Genomic DNA, 22354 nt, shown 5'->3' with positions numbered 1-22354 from the left:
AGAGCTTAATTCCCTTGCCCTTTAATATGTGTCAGGCTTAGTGATTTATTTCTAATGAATAGAACATGGTAGAAATGATGCTCCGAGGCTTCCGAGGGTAGGTGATAAAAAGGATAACTTCCATCTGACTGTCTCTTGTATTGCTTGGTCTGGCGAAGCAGCTGCCAGGTCATGAGGACACTGAAGCAACCTACAGAAAGAAGCTGAGGGTCCTCACCAATAGTTGGTACCAACTCATTAGTCATATAAGCAATCCACCTTGAAAACAGATATTCCGGCCCTAGTCAAGGTGTCATATGAAGGCAACCCTAGCCAAAATCCTTGATTGCAATCTCATAACAGACTCGAAGCTAAAACTCACATTTAAGCCACTATCAAATTTCTGACCCATAGGAACTGGAAGATAATAAATGTTTACTGTTGTTGCCACTAAGTTTTGGCAATTTGTTATAGAGCCATAGATAACTAATATAGCCTGTGATAGAAACACCTGGATGAAGATAAACAATTATGGAAGAAAATCTTTCAAACTTCCTTTAGTTTACTTTCCATATCAGAAAAAGAAAAATTAAATACCTCCTTACAATGCTTCTATTACTATAGGAGAAAATCCAAACATCTAGGTCTAGTATTAAAAACCCTACATGATCAAACCCCACCCAACTTGATCTCCTCTTCTCTTTAGCACACTCGACTTTGGCCAAACCAATCTACCTATCCTCACCCAGTTTTTAATCCTGACCTTTCTAACTCTTGAAGGGTACATATCTTCTTGTTGCATAGGCATCATATTAATCTTTTTTCCTTCCAAGCTCAAGTACTGGGGTAATTCTTGACTATGCTAATTCATAGCAATCTCTTCCTTTTTAAAAATTCCAGTAGTTCTTGTCACCAATGCTGCTTATTTAATACTACTTATTTTCCTAAGTACTTATATTATTACATGTCGCTATTAAATAAGCAATAAATGTTTGAGCTTCTGATATGTGCAAAGCACTGTGCCAAGAGCTATATCTAACACTTTTACTTTAGTTATATTTTTTCATCTATTATGGCATGTAAATTTTTATGTGTGTGTTTCTTCCCCCCACAATTAGATTGTAAGCATCTTAAGGGCAGAGAGCAGGCCTATTTGTTACAGCTCTAGGCATGTCTTGTAGAATATGAATCTCCAGAAGCATCTTTGTATCATCTCCACAGAGGGCAGCAATTTCAAAACAATGAAGCGATTTTTTGGACATTTTCTCATTCTCCTAATATTTACGAAACTAGCAGCACAGTGATGCAATGTTAGAGTGTGAAACACTTGTTTCAGTGGAACTGGGTCCCCCAGGCCATGTAACTTAACCATGAAATCATCTTGGAGAAACATCTGTGCAGAAAAATTCAGGGAATTATGAACACTTCTTTCCTTAGTCACCAATCTGATGGTACTCTATGAGAGAAGGCATTCTCCTCAACTGTCCTGAAAATGTTGTCTTCAACATAAGACATGAAAAATGGTGAACCTTCGGACATCCTTAGGATTACAGCAAAAGATTCAGTGCTAAAATGAGGCAGAGAATGCTGGCAATGGCTGCAAGGTAACGGGGTGAAAGCAAATTCTTCCATGAAATTACTCAAAGAATTAAATTCATTCTTCAATAGTAGGGAGCTAGTAGAAAATGCAACGGACTTAAAATAAGAAAATAATTAAAAAGAAAGAAAAAGATAGCTCTCAAACATTAGGTTGCGCTAAGAATCATCTAAGGAGTTCTTTAAACTCCACCCCACTCACTACCCTTAGCACCTCATCACCTCAGCATCTCATCACCACCCTCTCCATCACCATCACCAGGTGACAATTCAGAAAGCCTACAGTACTAGTGGGAAGCAGCCGCATAGCACAGGGAGATCAGCTCGGTGCTTTGTGGCCACCTAGAGGGGTGGGATAGGGAGGGTGGGAGGGAGGGAGATATGGGGATATATGTATATGTATAGCTGATTCACTTTGTTATAAAGCAGAAACTAACACACTATTGTAAAGCAATTATACTCCAATAAAGATGTTAAAAAAAAAAGAGAGCCTACAGTAAAACCCTGGAATCTATGTATTTCAACAGGTGTATTTAGATGATTTTGATTAAGGTAGAGTGGTTAAGTGTATCTGTTTGTAAAACATGAAGATAGAGAAAAGATGAGGAAAAACACTGTTAATATTGTGATTCCTGTATTACTTTCTCTTTAGTTAGCTGCAATTCCACTCCCAGATTTGTCCTAAACTGTGTTAATCTCATTTGGACAGTATGAAATTAGAGGGTTATAGCTAGTTGTGCATGGAAGACCTCCATATTATAAAGAGTAATTATTCTTTAAAGAAATCTGGATTTGAAAATCTGGAAAGAAAATGAAGAATTGAAGGAGGCAATGTTAAAAAAATTCTGGGGAAATCACCATCTGTGATAGAAAAGTCTACAGACATTTTAGCCCCCTAGCATTTCCAGGGTAATCAAGAGATCGTGAAAATGAAAACTGAAGTGCGAGTCTTAAAACCAGAACTCTGTGCCCAACCCAGTCACCAGTTCCTACTAAACCCTCTTTCATTCTGCTGTAGGAACTCTTTATAAAATGTTATCTGATCCCGATGTTCGAATTTTAGTTGTGTGTAAGTGTGTGTGTGTGTGTTATATGCAGAGAAAAAAGTCTGAGAAAATGTACACTGAAATGTTAACGATGGTTATCTTTAGAAGGCAAGATTATGTTACTTATTTTACTTTAGAAGGCAAGGAGACTTCTCCTTTTTGCAACATGAATACTTGTATTAAATTACTTAATTTTTAAAAAATGAGCATGTGTTTCTATGGTCAGAAAAAGAGATAAATATTTTAAAACAAAATTAATTTACTCAAAAGTTCCAATGTCTTCTCATCCTCTTCCAAATAAAGTCCAATACTTTTGCTACTGACCAAATAGCCTCATCTCCCAACACTCACAATAAACATTCTCCTTTTTCAGACAAAGCAAACTCCAAATTCCTGGCACATCTAACTCTTTCATGTCCTATGTCCTCACTCATGTTGATTGCTCTCTGTTAGGAATGCAAAGACACTAGTTGTCTAGCTGATAAACTCCTACTCATTCTATAAGAATCATGTTAAGACACATAACTTCCTTGTGAAACCTTTCCTGATATCCCAGGTAGTGCTATATGAGCCACACTGGAGCCCAAGGCAAAAGAAAAGGCAGTAATACTGATCTTGACTTGATTTAAAATTTTGGTATTTTGTATATAGAATTTTTAAATTAATTTTTATATTTTAGAATATTGTACTGAAATATGATTGATCTTGATTACTGAGTTTCTGTTAACCCCTCAAATTTTGCCTTGTATCTGCCTCCCCGTGGACCTAGCCTTGATTCCAGGTAAAACTGTTTGGATTCCATCTTTTCTGCTGCTTCTGCTCTTGGTCCTACCTCCGCTGGGGAATTTATTGCACTGCGTACTTATTTTAGTTCCTGATGTATAGTCTGTTATAGACTTGATTGCTCTGAGTCTTCATGACGTTCTTGATCAGCACAGACATGAGATACCTTTTAAATATGTGACAATGGCAAGAATAAATGTGAAACCTTAATCAAGTGTCTTAAATTTTCTGAGCCTGTTTTCTTATCAGTCAAATAATGAGAGCCTAGATGATTCCAATGATACTCAATTATTGATATTACACTCTATATGTATTATTATATCATATATAATATAAAAAATAATATCCAACACTAAAGTAGCTCTTATTATGTGCCAGGTACTTTTCTAAGTATTTAACAAGTATTAATTCATTTAATTCTCACAACTCTATGGGGTAGGTGCTATTATTAACTTCAATATACAGATATGGAAAATGAGGCTCCAAGAATCCAAGAGTTTTATCCTAGGCTTATGTTTGAATACAGGCAGTTTGCATCTCTAGTCTGTGCTCTAAGCCCCTACATTGCCTCTCACGATAGTAATGATTTTATATATAAGCATAAATACATAAATATATAACCAAAACAAAGATTTTATTTTTTAATGTGAAAATACTATAGGTCATTCTAATTCTAACCCACAATGAAATTCTAACTGACCTGAGACAAGCCATTATTGTATGCTGTGGCATTTCTTCCATGAGAGCTACTTTCACTCTAAAAATACACTGGTTCATTTATCTAAGCAAAGGACATGATATGACCTAATCAAAGAGAATGAGAAAACTTGAATAGCGAGAGTAGCATAAAATGACTAAGGTCTGGTAGGCCAGCTTTCCTGGGTGATGCTTAGAGGAAGGTTTAATAAAACAGTCACTCAGGAAAACACACAGCCAACCATGAAGCCAGACGCTCACCTGTGAGCCTGTGTGTGGGCTCTATGTTCTCTGACAAGTGAAAAGGAATTGGCTGAAATTACTTTGTGAAATCAGCCTCTTAGCTCCAAGGGTATACTGGAAACATCAACTGATAGTGGCACCTCAGCAAGTGACATTACTATACTTGTGAGAATTTTATAAGCAATCATTTATTTATCTGTATTTATCAGACAGGCTTGGATATTAGAGGTTCCTATCTGACAGTAACAGGAATTCCTCTGCTCTTTATAAAGGGAAGAAAAGGGAAAAGGAGTAAAAAAAGAGAAGGCATGTGACTCCCAGAGCCACTTTCAGTGAGGCAGTCACCTCTGGGAAGCTTGTAAGGTAGATCATCAAAAGTAGGGATGAAGTAAAATGAGCAGAAGAACAAAATCCTCCACTGTGCAATCAACAGCTATTCTTTACACGTTATCTTTCTGCTTGTAAAATTAAGTGTTATTGTACTTCAAGGTATTTCCCATTCTCTGATGCAACTCTGTGCACTAAGCCTAAGAGGGAATTAGTTGAGAAATCCTTTTGTCAGGTTATGTGGCATTAGGGTGTGCCCATCTGCACTGCGTGAGAGAATGGCAGAATTCCAAGTCAGGGAGATGGGCAACTACCAGCAGGAACTGTGGCCGTCCCTGTGCACAAGTGTAGCGGGGCCGTATTCACGTCCCCTTTCCTCCTGCTCCATTCAAGTCTGCCCGGAGTGCTAGAGCAGGCAATCACAATCTAATCCCAGTCCTCAGCTTCTATGAGTTTTACAGAATTTACCTCTGTGTTATCATCTAAAGGGTCAGTAATGTTCCCCAAAACAGTTAACTACTGATTTACTGATGGAAGAAGTAAATGATGGGACTCTGGCTTTGAAATTCAAAAGCTGTTCCATGAAATGCAACTGATTCCCACTAGCTATCTATTTTATATTTGGTAGTGCATCGCACGGGAAGATCAGCTCAGTGCTTTGTGACCACCTAGAGGGGTGGGATACGGAGGGTGGGAGGGAGACACAAGCAAGAGGGGATATGGGGATATATGAATACATATGGCTGATTCACTTTGTTATACAGCAGAAGCTAACACAACATTGTAGAGCAATTATACTCCAATAAAGATGTTAAAAAAAAAAAAGCTGTTCCAACATTTTCTGGAACTTAAACAAGAAGCAGACTGTAAATCTCTCCCACACAAAAATCATTCATATGTGTTCACAAGAATTTATTAATTTGTGAGGGAAATTTCCAGGTAAATCTACCTGGGGAGGAGTGAGGGAGATTTATATCCATTTTCTTTTCCTAATATTACTATTATAGACATTTTTGATAGCACAGTCATGTTTACCTGGGTCAGAGAAGTAAAAATCAAACCCTAAACAAGCTAACTTGTTGTCCTTCACCCACCTCACTTACACCTGATTTTTTTATTATCCATCTCTGGATGAATTTTGTAATCCAATCATCCATATCAATTTTTCAAACTGTATCAAATTCTGACCAACACATAGCACTACTATTTTGTTCCCTATGTTAGGAATTACACTGTATCTGACAAAAGTGTGATAAGAGTGTGATGTTATGATGTGATTTCTGCTATTAATGTGCTATCTGTCCAATGACTGAGTCCAGATTAAAGCATAAAGCGGTCAAAGACCACGCATTATTAGCCAATATATCCACAAGAAAGATATAAAGGAGAAATAATTGGAGTTTGAATGACCAGGGAAGGCGAAAGGGTAAGCTTGTCTTTTAATAGACAATGGTCGGGGGGAGCCATGAGCATGGGATGTGTGGAAGACTTTCAGAAACAGTTTCTTTAAGGCACAGGCATCATACTTCAGAACAGAAAGTTGGATGAATCCTAATTACGAAGGTCCTGAAAGTGAGGCAAAGAGGAGTTGAAATCTGATTGACCCAAAGAGTGTTTTAGGGGATTATTTCATGATAAAATGTGGGAAGAGTTAGAGGCAGGGCTTCCAGAAACCAAAAAAAAAAGACAAATAAAAAACAAATAGACAAACAAAAAAAAAAAAACACCTTTTGAAGAAATCCAGGCATGAAACTGAGATCTTGAACCAAAGGGTGGCAGGAAGTATGGAAGGGAAGGGATAACTCCAGGATGCATTTCACAAGATGGATTCTGCTTTGAAGGATAGAGGTGAAGCAAAGGGAGGAGTCAAGATGACTCAGATGTCTCTAACCTGAGAGATTACCTAGTGTTGCTGGTACACCTGAGAATGGAGAAATCGGATGGGGCAATCCCGAGCAGAAGATGAGTGATGAGTTCTGATCTTCCCAGAACAAAGCCTACATTAATTTTAGCCAATCAACATACAAAAGCATATTATTTACCATGGGTCCCTCAACTAATACTATTAAATCATGAGTGTTCTGGAGAGCATGGTACACCCCGGAATTCTATCCTTGTGCACTTGCCTTCACTTTCATAAAAACACACCACACAAAAAGTCAGAGCAAGAGCAGGGCCAGAAAAAAACCTCACTCCTCTGGCTTTCAAAGCCTTCACCAGTGAGAGGCCTCATAGGCTCTTTCCCACTAACAATTCAGATACCGTAGGTATAACAACACCCATGGATCCCACAAGCCACCAATTAATCAATAATTTCAATCCTTCTTCTCACATTTTTTCCTAGAGCTGCTGACAAATAGAAAAACCAACTGAGTTCACTTTTACAACCATCTTCGACCTCTGACAGTACTAACGGGTGGTATGAGGAAGAAAATGGAGAGGTTGTAAACTCAAATGAGCCTTAGGATTGCCATTGTTGGCATTTGTGACCTGGAAAAACTCACTGTATGGGTTGGGGGAGGGGAGGGAACTGTGGTTAAAATCCAGGCTCAAGGACATAGTAATTATGTGAACGTTAGTAAATTACTTAACATTTCTATGCCTCAGTTTTGTTACCTTTAAAATATGAATAATCATATTACATAGTTCAAAGAGATGATGTAAGTCTTAACCCAGGAAATATATGCAAAGTACTTAGCACAGTGCCTGCCGATGGTCAAGTTGTCAATAAATGTTTACTACTATTATTATGTTTATTGCATCCATGAAGACAAAATGTATGCTTTGGAAGCCGAAAGGTGTCTTAGGAATGATGACCTTGGATTTACCAAAGCTGCTGAGTCACATGTGGATGGGTGGAATTCAGTTTAACCCTGTGATAACACAAATTTGGATATCATTCAGTTAGCAGTTTCCCTTGCCTTCCAACAGTCCCTGTTTTCAGCTGTGAGATTGGCTGAATTTCTTATTTTCTGAGGGGGCAGGGGTATTAGAAAGTGACAGCCTCAAGACAGTTGGAGTTTAATTCAGCACATGATCATATTTGTACAGCTGGAGTTTAATTCAGCACATGATCATATATGTACAGTATAATCTTCATTGTTTTTAGTGATATTTTCAACCACTTAAAAAACACTGTTTTTCATTAACTTCATAAAAATGTGACTTCTTTTTGGCAATACTACATTTTTGGGAGTCCACTTATTTCATTATGGGTGGGTCTTGTAAAGTAATCATCACTGAGGAACTGTTTGCCTGCACTTTCATGGGTATGTATGTGTTAAAAGGAGACAGAAGCAACTCACTGCACATTATAGCTTGGCTTAGCCTCCGTGTGATTTGGGAGTTTGGTTTGGTTTTGTTTGCTTTTGCTCCTAAGCATAATATTTTGGCTTTTAAAGCTTGCCTCTTGACAAGCCACTGCCTGTAGAGATTACAAGCGGTTGGAACTATTTCAGACTTGGCGCGTAGGCCCATTTCTTCTCCGTGTGAACAAGAAGTATCTGGGCCCGTCTGCCAGCCTTTGGAAAGCTTTCTTTACCTGGGACTTATTATTTGCAGGGGCAAGTTAACCTAAGCTGTTGGTGGCAACACAAAAGGGAGTAAATGAAGGCAGATGATGCCAAAAGTAAGCATTTTGCCTCAGACTGGTGCTCACCATGGCAGGGACTGCAGCAGCTTCCTTACTCACCAAAAATCCAGTCTTCTCCAGGGCCCAACAGAAGGACTATGGAGGGAGTCCTTTGAGTTGCTGACAATATTTGTTTGGAATGATTTACCAGTCCTACATACCTGCCTGGCTAACTGGGAGCAGAATGTGCCCACGGGATGACAACTCCCATTCTCACCATAGCTGAGTTTCAGCTGGGGTGTAGTCTGGAGTTTCATCTTCATTTCTCTATTGCCCAACTAGTACTGAAGAAGTCACTGAAGCCCAAAAAGGATTTTTACTCTGTTAAGCAGGATCTGATTTCTGTGATACTAGAACTACAATGATGCATGTAGTATTTGTCAAACAGGGGCAGCATTCCGCATTAAAAACTAATATTTAGGATAAGTCTGATACATACATCAGAATCCACTTCTTCCCCATATTTTTTTATTTCATGATAGAGACAGGGAAGGAGATTATATTCCTAATTTCTAATTTTTAGTCTACTTTTGTAAAACCTAAAAAATGAAACATGAAAAATTAGTACTGACTACTGGATGTAAGAAATGTGAGCCTATAAGCTTAAAACCAGATTCTGGAGCCAGACTGTCCGGGTTCAAATACTGACACCACCACTTATTAACTGTGCAATCTTGAGTGAGTTACTTAACCTCTCTGTGCCTTGGTTTTCTTGACTGTGAAATGAGGAACACAGCCATTACATAGTATGAGATCAAGAAATATTTATCATGATTATTATCAGCTCATTTTAATCTTCGAGTATAACAGATGTGAGAAACAAAGAAAAACAACAATCTAAAAAAACAGAATTAAAAAACCTAAATCCAAACTATCATTTTGAACTTATTCTCTCTCTACCACAAGAAAGAAAAAAAAGGTAACTGCATCTATACTAGTTTTAGATTCTCTACATTACTCTACAGAATAGTACCTCCAATTATAAAATTACATTTTATACTCTACTGATTATAGGATGAGTTAAAATCTTGGACATACTTTGTATTTGGCTCTATGTGTAAGAGGGTAAGATATGACACAAATCTCATGGACAAAGAATAAGTAAAGGTGGTTTCCAATACCTTTCTCTCTTATCCCACATGATTGAATTTTGGCAAATTAAAATCTCCTTCGGTCCCAGTGTTCTCATCTGTAAAGTGAGAGGGTCCCTTTCAGTTCTAATAACAAACCAATAAACTATTTTCTAGACTGAGTCTTATATGGTCTGAGAGACTAGCAAAAATACTTTTAATGTTTGAACTTTTCTATAATTTTGTTCCCTCCTACCCACAAACATAATTGCTTCTAAGCTAATTATTACTAGAGTATGATAATAGGTTCACAGTAAAAAACGGTTATTCATTTCCTTTTGGATAGTGTGTTTTGCAGAGCCTTTTATTGGTCTGTGAAGCACTTGTCACATGGTTTTTCCAAGTTTTTCTTTATAATTTAGTGGGAGTATAAGAGCTTTCCATGATTTTCCCCATGAATCTCTAAATCCTATAGGGTAATATCAATTGGTTTAAGACTACTCACTCACACACCTTATATTTTTCTCTTAGAAGTTTTAGAAAAGGAACTTTATATAATTGAAAAATCCTTAAGAACAAGAAATTGGTGAAAATAAGTTGTTGAAAGGAGCTAACAAACTCTTATTACTACCGCTAGCAAATTGATAATTAGCATCTTTAACTAGAGTAGTTCAAAGAGTATTTGTCCTTATGTGCTGAATGCATTATTTCTGAAGCCCATGTTACTTAAGATATACAAAAATACATAAATTCTAACAGTATACAATGGAATTAATCTGTTATAAAGAACTAATATACACACAATATGAAGAGAACAAAATTATGCTGTTTTTATAAACAACCTAATAAAATCTCATCAATAACTCTACATAATCACTTGTGCAAAAGTCCTTTAGAAATGATAAGGTGCAATTCAAATGTAAGGAATTATTTGTTCTAGCACCAAGAGTTTAAATGCTTCACACTAACTGAGTTGATACTTTCTTTTGAATTATCATATTGTGTATAATTCAAGTAGATTCCACCATGGCTCTCATCTTACTTCTTAGGACTGGGTGATTGAAAAGCACTGTGCTTACTTTAAAAAGTCACTAGCTCATTATTCTCTTTACAAATAATTCGGCATAGTGTTCTTTTATTTGGTGGATTACCATAATTTATCTGAAATACAATTTGCTTTTTCAGAAATCTGATTTATAGGAAGCTTTTTAGGAGATGGCTGCTTTGTGAAACATGAAACACCTGACCTGACTTTACTCCTCTCCTAAGAAAACTGACTCCGAAGTTTAAAAACAAAAGCAAAAACAACACTGGTCAAATCATTGGGGTTAAAAGGCTCATCCTGCTCAGTTTTGAAGACTTTTCTGAGTCTCTTCTGCATTTCCATCCTGGATCCAAAAGAAATCATGAACTGAGTTGGGCATTGTGCCCATTTTATAACTTGGTAATGACTAAATGTAACTGAAACAACACTAATTGGAAAATAATCTTCTTTTAAACTAAATGTTTTGATACATTGCACCATTCAAATATTAGCCCTGAAGAAAGATGAGATTTTCATAGTACTCTGGATTTCATTTGTTCAGTTGATCAAATTCCACTCTATGGTTTCTTCTATGATACAAAAGAAAAGGATGATCTAAGTTTGAGATGGCTGTTTGCTTGTGGTGTACACACTATGGTGGGATTTATGAGATGAACAATAAATGAGTTAAAATTTTATAGTTAAAGATTAAAATATATTCTTGCTCCTACATACTTTATATTTTTCTAGATTATTACAGGCTCAACTTCTTACTGATTTAAAAGACTGGGGAAAAGACATACTAAGCATTTATACAAACACTTCCAAGTGGGAACACTACTCAGAAAAATAAATTTTACAATAAAACACTAAAGTGGTAGCAAAATAAACTTTAACTAGAATCCAAAAGTTAGGGAAATAAACAAATCTCATTTACTTACAAGTTGGCTTCGGTTTTGGAGGAAATTTGGTCCGGGTAATAGCCAAAATTAAGAAAATAGTAACTGGCCATAAAATCAAGACAAGTGTCCAAAGCTGCAAAGTAATGATAGAAAAAAAATGTTAATTATATTGCTAAACCAAAACACCTGACAAGAAGTACATTATACTATAAAATTCCAACACAAGCCAGATATTTGCCTGAAAATATTATTAATAAGAAATGAGAGAGTTTTAAAAATGCAAGAAACCCTGAAATAAACACAAGGATTTTTCCAGGTTTAAAAACTTAAAATAACCTTCTGAAGCCCCCTGTCCAGTCACCTTTCATGACTGTCCCAAGAATGATGCTCTTCAAATTCAAGTATGATCAGGAACTTCCTAACTTGAAAATCTTTTAGAGCTTCCCAGTTGTTTGTTGGATAAGGCTCAACATACTAATAAACAGGGCATATAAAACCCAACCTAATTTCGACCAAGGTGTATCTTACCACTTCCAATATTAGCATTCTATGCTCAGGCATAAAGATTAGTGTGTGACATTGGCTGATGGCTCAATAAACATTGTTGAACAAATGAATGAATGAATGGTTGAGTCAACAAGTAAAAGAGTAAACAGAAACTTAAAGTTCTATGCAACCCCCTCCAAACCACTATAAATAGTATCTTGTGTCTGCTTCTATTATAGAACTTATACTGTTTTTATCAATATATCTTTTCTTTGGCCTGGCTCATGAAATGAACTGGTAATTCTTTTATGGCAAGAACAGTGTCTAATTCATCCCTGAATTTCCACTGGTATAGAATAGAGGTTCAATAAATGTATATTACATTGAAATTTCTATTAGAAAATTTCACTGTAAGACACTCAGGAGTGGCTTTCCTCCCCATGTAAACATGATGCAGTTCATAAGACACTATCTGCTTCATATTTTACATACCAATAAAATTGGTTCCATAGCAGTGAAAAACATGTATTCACAGGAACATTAACTGTGCCTATGGTTAAACTATGTTTCTATCTGATTATGCAGTCAGACTTGTTCTCATTCTTCCCCCATTTTTCAGAGATTTGCTTCTGCTAAATCTCAAACTACTGCCTGGGGCTCTTCAGTTCTCCAAAACAATCTAGACCCATTCAACTATTGATCCTTAAGTAACTCCCAACCTTAATTTTCCATGAAAATCTCCATGTGTCTCTATCAGCACTGATCTCCTTGCTGGCAGATCTGTCACCAAATTCTTAGAACTTTGGGTTTAAGGGCAAGTTTTAGAAAATGGAGGAAGTTGACTGTCGAGCTGGGGAATCCTAAGGTACTCAGTTTAACCAGAGCTTAAAAGCTCCCAGACAGGCTCAACAGCCTAATCTATAGAAGCACTTCTCAAGCATTAATGTGCATACCAAATCACCTAAGGATCCTGTAAACACATAGATTCAGATTCAGCAGATCTGTGGCTGGCCGGAGGTATTGTATCTCTTTCTAACAAGCTCCAGGTAGGTGATGCTGATGCTTCTGTCCATGGTCCACACATGGAATAGAGGAATTCTAAATGCACACCACCCTACCTAACTAGCAGGACTGTTTACAGTCTTGGAATATTTTTGTTGGAAATTTCCTTTGAGATCATCTAATGCACAGAATTCTGGGCATTTCTAAACTTGGACAGGAAAAAAAGATCACATTTTTATTTTCTCCAGCTTATGACTCTTTAGTATTTCCATTAATGATGAATATAGGCTAGGAACCACAATGTTATTAGAAGTACCTGTGACTTTGTCACCACTAGAAACCACAGATATTTTCAAATCATATTAGTGTTGTTGCAGATACTTCAAAGTGCTGTTTATACTCATCACAGCATTAAAATTATAGCAGTCATGGATTCACCTTTATTTATTTATTTAATGATAGAATGAACATGCACTACCGTATCATAAACTTGCTTTTTGATACCTTAATAACTGAATTTCAATATAATAGTGTTTATTTGTAATTGTATTTTTTTCACTGATTTAAGAACATTATTCTTAGAAGGGCCATAGGCTTCACCAGGCTGTCAAAGACATCCATAGCACAAAAGAGGCTAAGAAGCCTTGATCTGATCCAACTCCCTTTTTTATTCTCTGGGTTGCAGAGGGTTAGCATAACTTATCCAAAGTTACATACCCAGTTGGAAAGCAGAGCAGGGGACAAGGATGTGAACACCAAGATACTTAAGATAGCATTAAAAAAAAATCATGCTGCTCCGAGGAATACGAAATATGAAAGTACTACAGAAAGTGTATTGGAAAAACATGCGTGTTATGAAAATATAAGATGTGTTATTAATCTAGCCTATCTCTGATATATTTGAAAATTAGAGTCTATTCTTTGAAGATCCTACATACAATGTACAATTTTTATTCTATGTGACTCATTTGAAATGTAGACTATAAGGAATTAAGGTTAAAAATATATAATGTTTGTGGATTTATTGGTTTTATATTTGAAGCCATAGTTATCCTTTTAAAAATGTACTCATCTGAGTAGGTTCAGTGCCCCAAAGCTACGTTTAGGAACATCTATTCATTTTCCATAGCAACCTCATGAGAATTCAGTGAGCAACCGAGATCAGTTACACCAACACAAATGTACATTTGCATTCAAATAAAGAACATATGTCATGGGATATCTTTGTTATCTTTTGGTTGATATAATTTTATGGTTTCATGCGGATGTTTTGGTAATTTTGAAATTAATTTTAGACATGATTTAGACCCAAACAAAAATGCAGTATCAGAGTAGTTTAAGGCACCCTGTTTTAGGTAAAATCCACCACAAGCCCATAAAAAATCTATTATCACAAGATTTCCCCCAGGATTTTAGGTCAGAGAGGTTTGGAGAACATTTCTGCATACAGCACTTTAGAAGGATAATAAATCCAAAGCCCTCCACACTGTGATCTCAGGAACATTAAGGTTGACAAGTTAACCACAAAAGCAAGAAATAAAATTTAAATTTTCATAGCAGCAGGATTGCTCTCAACACCATTCTAAATATTATCATAAACAACCTAGAAGCAAATGCAATGTCAAGGATCCAAATATTAAACCGATGAGCCATGACTTTTTTTGTTTGTTTGGAGAAAAGGCTAAAATGTTGATTTTACATATACAGACATTGGGGCTACCTGAAAACTTTGGGAAAAATAGTTTTTAAGAGTTTCATATTTTTGCTAATATTTTAATTATCTCACACATGCCTCTATACCTCACTTGCATTCCATACTCCCTGCATTCTTGACATCTAAGGGCATATGCACACTGAGTAATTTACAATTCCTTAGTGGGCCGTGGCATTTGTCTCTTTTTATTTCTCCAGAGTTTATTTGCTATTGAGATGTTCCCTTCTGTTCGCTTTCTCTTCACTTCCCCCTTTCTGAAAAATTCAGTGCCCAAAATCCCTTAGGTGGGGCAGCAAGGTAAGTTCACATTAGGACTCGGGGCACCACAGTGACACAGTAAGGGAGGTGGGTCCTTAGCAAGGTGAAGAGGATATCCACAGTGCAGCAGCCAGACATGGGGTGTCAGGACCCAAGTCGGGTAAGGAGGCTGTCTGTGCAGGGCAAGGAGCAGGTGATTGGTTTCATATAGGAAGGTTGATTAAAAGTAAACATATCCCACGTTAGAGGAGCCTGGCTTTTCACTATCCATCAGAAAAATTATAAACATGATAAAGGGTGAAACTAGAATGAACCTGGTAGTGTTGGGGTACAATTAAAGATATGGCTATGAACTGCTGGTTCATGAAATATAGCGATAAATGTGTGTGTATAACTTCTTTCTTTCTTTCCAGTCCCACAAGTTGTTTCTGCCTCATTGTGTACTTTCTCTGTCCCAGCCCTGAAAATACCCATTTTTTTCAAGAAACACTAGCTTCTTTTAGTGGATGAGAGCTAAGTGTGCTTGTTGCTATTAGGGTATTGCCATTTCCAAGCTTCAGCAGAGCTATAGAATATATGTAGAATGTATGCAGACACAGAGATAGTTAGATACATACATACATACATAGAAAGAAATAGGTAGGTAGGTAGACCAATAGACAGAAGAGCACTAAATATACTGCTCAGAGAATCTCAGAGAATGATGGGGACACATCAATAAAACACAGATACGGGGCTTCCCTGGTGGCGCAGTGGTTGAGAATCCACCTGCCAATGCAGGGGACACGGGTTCGAGCCCTGGTCTGGGAGGATCCCATATGCCGCGGAGCAACTAGGCCCGTGAGCCACAACTACTGAGCCTGCGTATCTGGAGCCTGTGCTCTGCAACAAGGGAGGCCGTGACAGTGAGAGGCCCACGCACTGCAATGAAGAGTAGCCCCTGCTTGCCACAACTAGAGATAGCCCTCGCACAGAAACGAAGACCCAACACAGCAAAAATAAATAAATTAATTAATAAACTCCTACCCCCAACATCTTCTTAAAAAAAACAAAAACAAAAACAGAGCATTTGCATGGACCCTTCCTTCTGTTTAAAAAAAAAAAACACAGATACCTGCAAATGACCATAATTGAGCATCAAATCTGACCCACTGGCCAAAATTAAACATTAAAGATATTATGTTAATAAAAGAGTATATCTAACTGAATAAATTAGGAATCCATGAGTCTATGTAAATATAAATAAATGTATAAGGAAACAGATAAATTGAAAGTTTAATGAGGAATGGAATATGTAGTTGGTCTCAAAATATTTCCCCATAAAATGAGACAAATTGATATCATGCTCCACCTGATGTGATGCAATATGAAGAATAGAGAATCACTTCTGTGGTATTCCTTCCAGAGGTAAAAAACCTGAGTCTCTACTAAATGAATATGCTACAAAACAACAGATACCTTACAAAACAACTGGTCTTGAATGTTCAAAATGTGTCAGGGTCATTAAAGTCAAGGAAAGACTACCAAACTGTTACAGACTGAAGGAAACTAAAGACATGAAAACTAGATACAGAACATGACTGGACTAGTTTTCTATAAGGACATGATTGGGAGAATTGGTGAATCTTGAATTGGATCTAAGGATTTGATGGTGGTATTGGGTTATATTGGAGGATTTCCTTGTTTGTGAAATATGCACACTAAAGTATCTGAGGTAATGGGGCACCAATCTCAACTAGCTCTAGAAAAAATATATTTGTACTGTTCGTGCAACTTTTCCTTAAATTATTTTAAAATTTAAAAATTTTAAATTATTTTAAAAGTAATTCTTTTTGAAAATCCAGAACCAATTTTTAAAAGACAGCAAAAGAGGGGCTTCCCTGGTGGCGCAGTGGTTAAGAATCCACCTGTCAATGCAGGGGACACAGGTTCAAGTCCCAGTTTGGGAAGATCCCACATGCCACGGAGCAACTAAGCCTGTGCGCCACAACTACTGAGCCTGACCTCTAGAGCCCGCAAGTCACAACTACTGAGCCCACACGCCACAACTATTGAAGCCTGCGTGCCTAGAGCCCGTGCTCCGCAACAAGAGAAGCCACGACAATGAGAAGCCCGCGCACCACAACGAAGAGTAGCCCCAGCTCACCGCAACGAGAGAAAGCCAGCGCACAGCAACAAAGACCCAACACAGCCAAAAATTAATTAATTAATTAAATCTATTAAAAAATTTAAAAATAAAAATAAATAAAAGACAGCAAAAGAGAAGAGGACCAAGAAAAGAGATTTAAAGAGAAAAAAAACATGCTTTCTATCTAGGAACTCTATCCTGTTGCACAACGCAGGTGGTAAGTTTTGGAGAATTAATGATGATGACAGGACACACTTCAGTGGCCTTGAAGTCAGTGAGGTCATCCACTCAAAATTCTAGGTTTAAATCTTAAGAAATTCCTTGAACGAACCAAATGTAAATTCACTCCAAAATTTCCATTCACTACAATATCTGTAGTACTTTTTAACTCAATTGAATTACCTAGTAACATTTGCCTCTGCATTTGCTGAGAACTTTTGTTTCGAATCTCTGAAAACCTTTCAAATCTAATTTTCTGAAAAATCTTGGCAGAGCACATAATTTCAACTTTAAGTCATTCACACTTCATTACTTTGTTAGAACCCTTTATTCTAATTATTGTTAGTACACCTGATTCCATTTGTGGCCATCGTTTTTATTATGTTCTTATTTTCATTGAAAGTAAATAAGAAAATAAGATACAGGTGAACTTTAAATCAATGTATTACTATATATTTAAAAATTTGAGAAACTACTACTATTTGAATGCCTGTAAGTAGGATATTCACTCTCTAGTCTTAATCATAAATGTCCTCATTTCCTACCATCTATGCTTGTCCCACTTCACACAGTTACATTACCTGTCTTGCCCTTACAGATATTTGAGTTTGTATCCCTTGCACTAGAGTGGTTAGAAGTTAGTTATGTCTGAAATGAATAATACTGAATACCAGTACAATTTCCAGATTTCAATGGGGATTCTTCTCCTTAACTCTGAAAATAAATAAAAGTAAAATGTTTAGGATGAAGATTCTCCATTTCCCTCCATGAAACCAGTCTTGGAGAGTCTTAAGGAAACTTACAGTTTAACATACACTATAGTAATCATTCATATAAGGCTTATACATTCATTAACACAATAAAAAATTATTGAGCACCTACTGTGTACCAGGCACTGAGGATAGAGCAATTAAAATTTTCAGTCTTTTGAGGAAGGGAAACATGAAATAAATTATCACCAAATGTAATAGATAATGCTAAGATATAGGAAGTCAAGAGTGTGAAAGGAAGATAAAGCAAGGGGAGCTGAATCTAAAGCTAAAAGATGAAAAATGGTCAGGCAGAAGAAAGGATATGTGTGTTGGATAGAATATAAGAAAGAAGTGGGAGTCTTTCAAGCAGGGGAAACATATGGGTGAAGACCCACAAACGGGAAAGAGGGTGGAATATTCCAGGAAAAGAAATAAGTCCAGAATGACTGGTACATGAAAAGTTAGGGAAAACATCTCTGCAATATGGTTATGCAGCCTGTACTTGAATGTTTCTGGTGACTAGAAGTTCAATATTTCACGAGACTTCTTCATTATTTGACAACTCACATTGTCCGATTTTTTGCTCATATCAAGGTGATATCTTCCTTCCCATGACTAACACTTATTTGTCTTAGTTTGGCTTCCCCTCCGGCAGGAGAATTCTACAAATATTTGAATAGAGACAAAATCCTCTCTCCTCTTGGGTACCAATGCCAGTTCCTTCAGCAATTCCCTGTTAAATATGATTTCAAAATATCTTCCCCTGGGTGAATTCTTGTTGTCAAGTGGTCTTCTTAAAATTAATATCAAAATTCAATAAAGTACTCCAAATGATAATAGCTAATATTTGACTGCTGGCAATGTGCAAGGTGCTACATTAAACACTTAACATGCACTATCTCATTTAATATAATCACCTCATTTCCTCTTGCAGGTGGGAGATTAGAATCTTAAAGAGACTAAATAAGCCTTCATTCCATAAGCCACTAAATGCTAGAGCTGACATTTGGACCCAGGGAGCCTGACTTCAGCACCTGCACAGTTAACCACTAAGTTTTGCAGCCAAACCACTACAGAATAGATTACTAGCTGCTCTCTTTGATTGCAATACCACACTTTTATTAGTTCAGCCTATGACAGCATTGAAAGTCATTTAAAGGTCGAGCTGTAACCTAGAATCATAACTTTTTATTACAAACCTGAAAATAAAAATCGCCCTAACTTTCCTATATAAAGTATACAGTCTTTTTCTTCCTCTTCTATTCCTTCCTTTTTGCATTGTCTATTAAGTCAAAGGTGACTGTTACTTGGTGTTAACAAGGGGATTCCAAGGTTCATATTCAGAAGTTAAGAGTGTGATACTTTAGATGTGAAATAAACCTTAGTTTCACCCCAAAACAAGGAAACAAACGTGGCAAAAGAGTTCTGTTAATTGGGCTTCCTGCTAGTGAACACTGCCATCTACATAAATAACCCATCTAAAAACCGGGATCAAGCCAATGTTCTGAAATCCATATTTATAGATTATAATACAATTTGAAGATTGGTAAACCTTCTTTGATGTTTATAAAAATAACACATTTTTATTGGGCTTTAAGCTAATTTATTTCTCTATTGCTTCCACTTCTAAAACATCTTTATCTCATTTACTTTTTGCTTGACTAAACTAATAAAATGTGCATGCCTGCTATGTGCCAGGCACCGTAATGAACAAGTAGATACAAATTTTTTGAACAATTAAAAGGGCTTAAGGGAGTAAATGGAACAGATCCAGAAGAGGTAAAAGGGCCTGGAACATTTGACCGTGTAGTTGAGTGACTTGTGCAAGACTGAATTCATTTTAATCTGATTTAGAATTAAACTTGAAATTCGAGTTTAATTCTAAATTGTTTTTAATCAAAAAATTATTTTAATGCATGGACCAACCTGTTCCAAAATTTTCAAGTTAAGTCTTCCTTTTTCTTTAGCCATTGTGAGGGAAAATTAAATGAGCAAGGTGAGGATTGGGGAGGAAGTGTCAAATTTGATCCAGTTTTAGAAGTTTATCAAGTTGTAGGAATATCTATGATAGAAAAACTAGGTCTATCATCAACTGAGCTAAAGTGTGATCCACCAGCTAAATAGTTACAACGGAAAATAAATAGTTGAAGTTAATTTTCTTTCTTTAGGTCGTAAGTCTGGAATTAGATTCCACTTCTATAGAGACTTGTAGTCACTTCTTGATATGCCTATTTAGAATCCATCTTCTTAATGAAAGATAAATTCTTACCTTGCACTATCTAGTCTTTGAACCTTCAGTGCCTTTGCTGTCACAGGACTCTGTTTCCTGTCATTAACTAGCATCTCATTAGGTGAGCCTCTCTGTTGCTAACCATCTCCGGTGGAATGTATGCTCATTTTTCCATTATTTTTTATAGTTAAATTACGAGACCAGCAGGGTAGCAACTGCATCTGATTGACTTTCTCTATTGCCTAACATTTCTGTTGGTGCCGAATGTATTTTTTCACACTCCTCTAGTATTCATTTTTTGCAATATAATTGAGAATTGGTATTACCACTAACATTGAAAAACAGCAATATCTAAGGCCTCCTTAGCGAATATGATCTCTTTGTTGATGGGCTGGACTCTGAGCAGGGATTAGAGAATATTGGGAAAGGAAACTCAACTTAGGAGCAATAGAGAAGCAGCAGGAGGTAATGGAAAGAAGAGATCCATTTTTGGTAAAATATAACTTTGTGTTTTTAAACTCACTATGTGACTCTGGACAAGTACTTTGAGCTCTCAGGGGCCCTGTAAAATCAAGGTAGTTAGATAATCTCAAAGAGTTCAGAATTCTGACATTTGATTTTACAAAAAAGAGAGAAACATTAACTCTAAGAACAATTTTGAGGAAAGTCACCTCAAAAATTAAAAATCCTGGGCTTCCCTGGTGGCGCAGTGGTTGGGGGTCCACCTGCTGATGCAGGGGACGCGGGTTCATGCCCCGGTCCAGGAGGACCCCACATGCCGCAGAGTGGCTGGGCCCGTGGGCCGTGGCCGCTGAGCCTGCGCGTCAGGAGCCTGTGCTCGCGGCGGGAGGGGCCGCAGCGGTGGGAGGCCCGCGTACCGAAAAAAAAAAAATTAAAAATCCTGCCTTCCCTTTTTTGCAGCCAGGTCAACATGTAGCTTATTCCATTGTTATTTTACTTCTTAGACTGCATAGTTGTTTAAAATTGTTTTTTCACTTTCTAGTCTAGTATATACTATTATAATAAACTTTCTCAGTCATCCCCACTCAACTTTAATTAATTTTACTATATATTTTTTTCTTGTTTTGCATCTCCATTTATAGATTCCTAACTTCTTCCTCTATACACTATCCTTCCTACTGCTTTGCTCTGTGATTGACTCTCTTGAAAACAAAATGGAAGAGGATGGCATGGAGGTGATACTAGCATTTTTCCTTAACGTTCACTAATGACTATACATTTCCAGTGTCACACAACTTAATTTCTATTTTTCTGGGTATAAAAGTATATTTTTAAAGTGCCATATTCAGAACAATTACAAAGACAGAGATAAAAATACTTGCATTTTAAATAACTGCTTGATGGATGACAAAGTCCATTTCCTATACAAAGTAGACTTTGTCTTCTCCTCCAATTTATATACCCCTTCTTTTCATGTTCTGTCATCTAATTTGTCTATATTTTCTCTTTTCACATTTTAAAAACATTTATCTCCTTTTAGATTTTTTAATCCTAACTTTCCAACCTCTTGATTTTCTTGTTCTTCCCTCTTAAGTAACACTGGCACACATATATCCCTTCCACCTGTGTCCTCAAGTCCTCTCTTCCAGTGCCAAGACACAGGATTGGCTCTAGGCAAAACTATGAGGAAATACACCTTTCTTTGCCCTCTACCTCTCCACTTAAAATTGTCTTTCCTTCTCCTTTTGGCATCACCATTTTCTAAAGGTCTCTTCTGTCCCTCTGGTTACTCATAATGGATTCTGGTGGGCCTTCTGTAGTGCCCCAAATTCTGGACTTTTAATGATCTCACTTCCTGCAACCAAGACTGTGCTAGGTCCCATTCTCTCAAGATGCTCTTAAGATCTGAATCATTTGAGGTCCCAAAATGAACTAATAGTTCATGTATTCTCTTTCCCTAGGCAAAAGTATTATTATCAGGGGCTTTCAGGGATTTTGGTTACTTAGGAATAATATAAGTTATCATAGTGAAAACATTTTAGCGTGCCTGACTTTCACCTTCTGTAAATATGCCATGTCCAGCAGAAATTGACTAAAATGGAGAAAAACTCTAAAGTAGAAAATTGATATGCCAGTTACTTTACAGATGAGGAAGGAACTTATTAAAGTTTCTAAAGATAAAATTTCTTAATGAAAAAATTTATTCACCTGAGGGTTTATTTTTAATTTTTAGGTAAAATGGAATTGTAAGGAAAATATACCACCTTAGCATTCAGCTTATCAGCAACAGATATACGTTTTCAGTTC

General features: G+C 36.8%; 1 protein-coding gene across 2 annotated transcripts in view; it reads right to left on the bottom strand.

The window, feature by feature from the left end:
• Positions 1-22354, bottom strand: part of ABCA12 (ATP binding cassette subfamily A member 12) — a 180935-nt gene that overhangs the window by 156980 nt on the left and 1601 nt on the right. For both annotated transcript variants that reach the window (XM_079710645.1, XM_079710646.1), the window contains exon 2: positions 11337-11430. In XM_079710645.1, coding sequence (XP_079566771.1) covers positions 11337-11430 — 94 coding nt within the window. The remainder of the gene's footprint in view (positions 1-11336; positions 11431-22354) is intronic.

Source organism: Hyperoodon ampullatus (assembly GCF_949752795.1).
Source record: "Hyperoodon ampullatus genome assembly, chromosome: 8".
NCBI lineage: Eukaryota > Metazoa > Chordata > Mammalia > Artiodactyla > Ziphiidae > Hyperoodon > Hyperoodon ampullatus.
This window is presented reverse-complemented; position numbering and strand designations above follow the sequence as displayed.